Here is a 6,617-nt window from a genome sequence, read left to right as displayed (position 1 = left end):
GGTGACGGTTGGGCTCTGTGGGCGCTTCCCGCCCGCTCCTCCCGTCAGGCAGTGCGGCGGGCAGCCGCGAGCCCCGCGGCGGCGCCGAGCGTGGCGCGCATGCGCCCTGCAGCGAGCGCCCGCCGCGCATGCGCTGGGGGCGGGCACAGGAGCCCCGCGGAGCCGCCGACGCGCGGCCCCTCATGGCCAAGCGGCGCGCGGAGCCCCTGATGTGCCACGTGCCCGTGAAGCGGCTGCTGCGCGAGCCGGCGCTGCCCCGCGCGGGCGAGCGGCGGCCCCGGGCAGAGCCGGACGGCGCCGGCCCGGCCGCGCTCAAGCGCCCGCTGGAGGAGGCGGAGGCGCCGCCGGGAAAGCGGCTCGGGCCCGGCGCCCCCCGTGCGCAGCCGGGGGGACGCGGGCGGCGGGCGGCGGCGGCGCGGCGGGACTGTGGCGCACCAGGACGCGCCGGCGGCGGAGGGACGCGCGGGCGCCCGGGGCAAAGAGCGGGCCGCCGCCGCCGCCAAGGTAGCTGTGCGGGACGGGCCCGCGTCGCTCAGTCCGCGGGGAGGGAAGTGGGGGGCGGTGCCGGTAGCGGCCGAAGCGTGTCTGCAGGACGCGGGTGTCCGCCGGGGGTGCTGGCGAGCTTCCGCCGGGAACGCTCAGTGCCGCCCGGGCTCATGTGCGCCTCCTGGCCGCGTCTTAAAGCTCCTTTTACTTTTGTCTTCCTCGAGGCAAGAGAAGTATCATCCAGCATTACCGGTTCCTTCCCTGCTCCGTGCCGTGAAACAGCCTGTCCACCTCACCTGAGGTTATGCTCAGCTTCATCCCCGTCCAGCAGTGCGGTGGAAGCTTGCAGAGGTTATTCTGGTGTCGCCTCTGTTGTGTGAGGGTGAGGGTTAGGCTCACTACAGCGTCAGCTTCCTTAACTTCTTGTTTTGACATTTAATAGCAATGCCAGCGCTGTCTTTTAACCAAAACATTTAGTGGAGGCGGTGGTCTGAGGAAGGGCATCTGTGTCGTTATGATTAGAGTATATTGAAACGACTTTTCTGGATAACTTTGAATAATATACGTTTTTCTTCCTGGTCTTGACTGCATTTTACACAATAGTTCAGAAAACAAAATTTGGTACATGCGAAGAAAATTGTAATTAAAAAAAGAAACCCAAAAACTCCGCACAACCAAAGCAGATTGTGATTAGATATTTCACACATTTCAAACATAGAAGTTTGTTACATATTAAACTAACTTTTTGTCTCACCTGGATCTTGAAAGACCAAACTATTAGACTCAGTGATATGGAGGTGGCAGAAAGTCTGATCAGGTTAGATGGGCTTTGATTGGCAGTTGTAGACTCTTAATTTCGATGATTTGAGGCCTCTCAGAGTATAACACCCACATACGATCTGTAAAGAAAACAGTGGCTTTTATTTTTCATGCTCTGCGTTTTTGTGTTTTCTTGGTTGATTGATTTGTTAGTGGGTTTTATTGATGATGGATGGTAAAATTAAGGCAGGAAGAAATTCAGAAAGAATTGTGTGTCATATGAATATTTTACAGCCATTGTAAACACAAGCATTTCTTTTAGTTTTGAAGACTGAACACATACACTCACAAGTGTAGTAATTAAACAAATTGAACAAACCTCTGCAGAACAGTCTGACTCCCATTGCAGATATACTTGCTCTTGGTGTTACTTTGCATGATTTTGTAAGCTTTAGCAGTGATCAGAAGGCCACAAGCCCCTTGAATTTCCACACAGTAAAGATTAGTTCTCTATGTAAAACATTTTTCTAGGTGTGTATTTTTAACAGGTTGTTTCTTGTCAGCACAGTATTGTGTAAAAAATGTTTTAGTTTTAAAATAAAGCTTGATTAACACTTCAGGCTAGAGATATTTCTTCTGGTTTTTGTGTGTCCCACCTGTATATTTTAAATACTTTAGAATGTTATTTCTGATGATGATTCTTAAACCTTTCTGAAAATACAGTCTCTAGGTTGGTATTATTCTTTGGTGTTTATGGCTTGTGTATTTCATTACATTAATAAGTATGATCAGGATACTGTTAATTTCACAGTATTTTTGTTAAAGTTTAAAGCATCATATTGCAGTTGGCCAGAGAAGAAAGATTATTTTAATTCAAAGTACACTTCTGCAACTAGAGTTGGAAAACTGACTCCTTAAATATTATGCAACTTGGTCTATAGAAGCTGGGCTTTTGCATCTCTGAGTTTGCCTACCTTGTTGCCTACCTTGATAGAATTTCTACTCAAAATCTATGTGGAAACTTACTTAGTTGAAGGTGAATATTTGGTGTTTCATTTTGCCTTCTAGGTACGAATGTTTAGCGTTTGTGCCTGTCTTTTGTACTTTTTTTTTCATTTTCACACTGCAGTATTGCTGATCTGTAAACCTGAAAGCTTTTGAGAGTAATTATGCTTGTAGTCTTAGTCCAAAATTGAGTATTTGCTTATGAGCTCTTAGACTAATCATTTTGAAACCATGGTGCTGTCATTCACTGTATGCATACAAAGCATCAGGGTTCTGATTTTAAGTACTTAGCTCTCAGTTAAAAAAAAAAATAAATTAATAAAATGTCAGGGGAATTCAAATAATGCAAGGGAGAATTTGTAAAATTAGTTGTCAGTTTCTGAAACTGCACTGCCTGAGATTTTTTAAAAGAATTTGTTAGCCACCTGTCCTGCACAGTTCTGTGGGAGTGGTACTGCCTATGCTGCACTACAGATTGGAAAGTCGTCCTTTCCACGCTTGTCAATTGTTGTTAATGCTGTGCAATACAAAACTTCTGGTTTACAAGAATGGGCAACTACTTTTAGTTTGGCTTTCTTCTAGGTTCAGTATAATCAGTCTTTTTGTCCTGTGTCATGGTGTCATTTAATTGGTTCTGGTGTCAATTAATGGGAACTTTTGTTCTTTAATGTTTTCTGAAGACAGACTTTTCCAATGAGGAAATTCACATTAGTAGTACTCTGTAGGCAAGCAGCCATCTTACTGTTATGAGACGTCTACACTTTTCATCCTCTCTTAATTATTACAGGTTTTAAATCATGCAGGGGTTTTGTAGCAGGAAGATGTTGCTTGGTACAACAGATTGTAGTTCAGGAGAGGTCTGTGTGGTAACAAATAGAAAAATGTATTCTCTAAATGAGAAGTATGGTGATTTTGTGTACTTCTCTCTTCTGGGAAGAATGGGGAAAGCATAATTTTTCAGTATTTGAGAAGGTGTAGGGATGATACTCACTACTGTTTTTTTAAATTCTGTTGCAAAACCAACAGACAAGTAATTAATATTTTCAAAAGCCACACTGTAGAGGCCCATTGAATTTGACTTAGTCACAGTGTGCATTGAAGTGATGCTTTGACCCCCCACAAGCTGCACTTTGGTATCTCAGGAATACCAAAACAATTACACCAGTTTATTCGTTAAAAATACTTATTTTCAGTTTCTCTTACAGCTGAGACAGTGAAGTAAAATATTAAAAAATTCTAATTGTATGTTAGGAAAAATGCAAACCCAATATAATATGAAAATGCATTATTTTATATTTGTGTCAGCATACACTGTTTTTATATACCAGAAGAAAATACATGCTCATGACCTAAGGAATGACTTAATTAATTCCTCTGCCTAGATGTATCATGTCCATAAGAACATGTACAGCTTAGCCATTGTTGATAACTGTGACATCTTTATAAACAGGCAGTGCACTTTCTCATAGACGTTTAAAAAACAATTAAAATTGTGATGCCATATTAAATTAGTAGATGAGAATGTGTTTGTTTCTCCAAGGTTTTTTGAGATATTATCTAGTTAGATAGGTTGGAACATTGTGCTCATAATGCCAAGGTTGTGGGTTTGCTCTGCATATGAGGTATTCATTTAAGAGCTGCACTTGCTGATCCTTAAAGGTCCCTTCCAGCTCCGAATATTCTGTGATTCTTAAGCTTTCCTCTCTTCAATACAAAATTTAGATACAGAAAAGAAGAAATAGAATGTTGTTTAAAATGCTTTCTTTATCCTGTGTGTATCATCCCTCTGAGTTGCTGTTAAGTAGCTAAATATATTCTTTTGAATACTAGTTTCTAAATGTGCATGAAAATTGAATACTATTAAAAGCAGTGAGCCATTTTTGTATGCAAAGTCCAGTAATTGCGCAAGTTTTACAACTTTTTTTCGGTGTAAAAGTCGTAAGCTGAAGAAATGTATGGAATATGGAAGCTGTTACATAATTCTTTACAAGAATATTAGAAAAGGCAGAAGTAAATAATGACCTAGTTAAGAATCATAAAGTAGTTGTTAATATGTAATAGCTGAGTAACTCTTCCTAGTTTCAGTTTCTTGTATAAAAAGTTTCTTTTTATTATTTTCTGCTGCTGGTATAGACATTAATGTTTTGTTAACTTTTTATTTATTTGTCTCTTTTCAAAGCAAGAAGAGGAATTCTGTCAATATAACTCATTCCTGTACTGGAGAGCACCACTGCCTGCTATTGATTTGTCTGATATTCAGAACCTAGATGAAGAGACTCCATCGGGTGCTAAAACTGCTGCAAGGACTGATACTGCAGAGACCGAGATGGAAACCTGATCACTTGTTTCATAGCTGTGCATCTGTTCCTAGGAACTTGTTTCCATTGAGATTGGGGTTTTGTTCCTTGGGTGAATAATAAGCATGCTTATGCGGTCTTGGAGAAACTGTTGTGGCGGTCTTTAAAAGCAAAATCTGAGTTGCCTTAGTGGATGGGATAAACGATATTGGGTACTTAACAGGAAGCTGTCTGAAGGTGTGCAGTAAGGAGGAGCCAACAGTGTCTAACAAGGATACTTGAAGACATGGAGGCAGACTAAAAGAAGAATATAGAAAATTAGAACTTTGGGATGCAATTAAAAGAAATGGGGATATGTTACATGTTGAAAGGAAATGCAGAATTATTTTTCTGTCCTGAACAAAAAAACGTGTGGTACCTGAAAGTGTGAGTATTTAACATGTGACTTTATCATAAAGCACACAAACTTTTTTTTTTAATTTCTAATGTGTTCTTTTTTTTTTGTTCTGTATAATAGCTAAACCAAAAAATAAGAGTCCATCAAAATTGGACAAAACATTCCCTTTTCTATGCAAACCAAAAACCAAGTGTGTCAGAGAAGGGGAAGGAAAAGGGGCTACTTTCTGCTGAAAGCTGCTGCTGTTCTGAAAAGTGTCACATTCTCATTGTCAAGAAGTTTTTTCACCTTCTCTTTTTTGCATTCTGGACAGCAGTGGGCACCCATTTTTTAATGTTTTTGGTTCATTCTAAAGTTACTGCTATTCTTAGTCTTTGTGATGTTGCTCTGAACCAGTTGATAGCATCTGAATGACAGGTTTGGGCAGATGTGTCAAGAAAAGTTAGTGCAATATAAAATGACCACACACACTTTGTCAAACTGTACTGAGGAGTTGTGGTTTTTGTAGAGACTGTGAATTTTGCAGAAAGTTTTTGCAGAAGTTCATTCAAATAGTGTTTTTTTGCTGTGTAATATGAACTTGATGTTTGTGATTTGCAATTTATTTACATATTGAAGTACAATTAGAAAGACGTCTTTAATAATAGACTGAAAGATGTCTTTAATAATAGAATAACTATAATAATAGTTATATGGGAAGACTTACATTTTGGAATATGATTTGTCTTTAAGGATAGAAAATGTATTTTTTCTGTAATCACTATGGAAAAAGGCAACTTTTGAATTTTATTTTTTTCTAATAATGTGTTTGTTAAAGGACAATAAAGTTTTGCCTGTGTGTATGTGAAAATTTTGTCACTATTACTATGTGGAGTTCTTGACTTTATTTTGTAAGATTGCTGCTTCTGTATCTTTGTTTTACTAGGTCTTTTTGCTTAAAATAGTGAGCTTGTCAGCTTCCTTGGTAAACAATTGGAAACTTTTTCTGCAATTTGTGCTGCATAGGTTATCTGTATTTGTTGCTTATTCATTTAGCTTGTTAAGATCTCTAACCTTCAGGAGAAAGGAGGTGGCTTAGGGATTTAATCAGTTCATGGTGCCTCTTTGGATATCCTGCCTTCTGTCAGATTAGCTGGATACATATTTGGACAATATGTATTTTTCTCAGTTTTAACATTTTGTTTAAGTTCAAATACAACAACTTGTCTTAGGAGGTACTTTGAAATTTTTTAAAAAAGCAAACTTCTTTTCTGGCAAGAAGGCTATAAAACTGCTGTTTCATGTTTACTATAACGAAAATAAATTAGTGAAAAAATAAATCTATTAATTTGTTGAGGTGTTTGAATTGGTTATATGATTAGGGGGTTTTGACCCTATATTATACATGCTTTCCTGTATTTGTGAGTTTTATAATATTTCAGAGTATCCATTGTTCTCAGGATCCAGTATTTTGCATTATTAGCTAGTATCTTTGCAACACACTGCTCATTTAAAATCTGCTTGATGCTTCACTCATGGTAGGTACATCCTAGCAATAGCCTGCATTTTATTAAAATCTGTCATTCCACTCCTTTCATGGAACAGAAGGTAGTTTATTATGGTCTTTCAAATACATGTTTGATCTATCCCATAACCAGATAAATAAGTCCTTTCCAACAAATTAAGCCTGCAGT

At 39.5% G+C, this 6,617-nt stretch overlaps 1 protein-coding gene across 1 annotated transcript; it reads left to right on the top strand.

The window, feature by feature from the left end:
* The first annotated feature begins 99 nt into the window (after positions 1–99).
* On the top strand, positions 100–6,263 carry CZH9orf40 (chromosome Z C9orf40 homolog). The gene is given in 4 exon segments (XM_030969418.1): positions 100–141; positions 144–386; positions 388–504; positions 4,430–6,263. Coding segments are annotated over 4 exon segments (561 nt in total). The 3' UTR covers positions 4,589–6,263.
* The last annotated feature ends 354 nt before the right edge of the window (positions 6,264–6,617 follow it).

This window comes from Camarhynchus parvulus, chromosome Z (genome assembly GCF_901933205.1).
Source record: "Camarhynchus parvulus chromosome Z, STF_HiC, whole genome shotgun sequence".
Lineage (NCBI taxonomy): Eukaryota > Metazoa > Chordata > Aves > Passeriformes > Thraupidae > Camarhynchus > Camarhynchus parvulus.
Note: the sequence above shows the minus strand (reverse complement) of the source record. Positions and strands in the feature narration are given on the sequence as shown.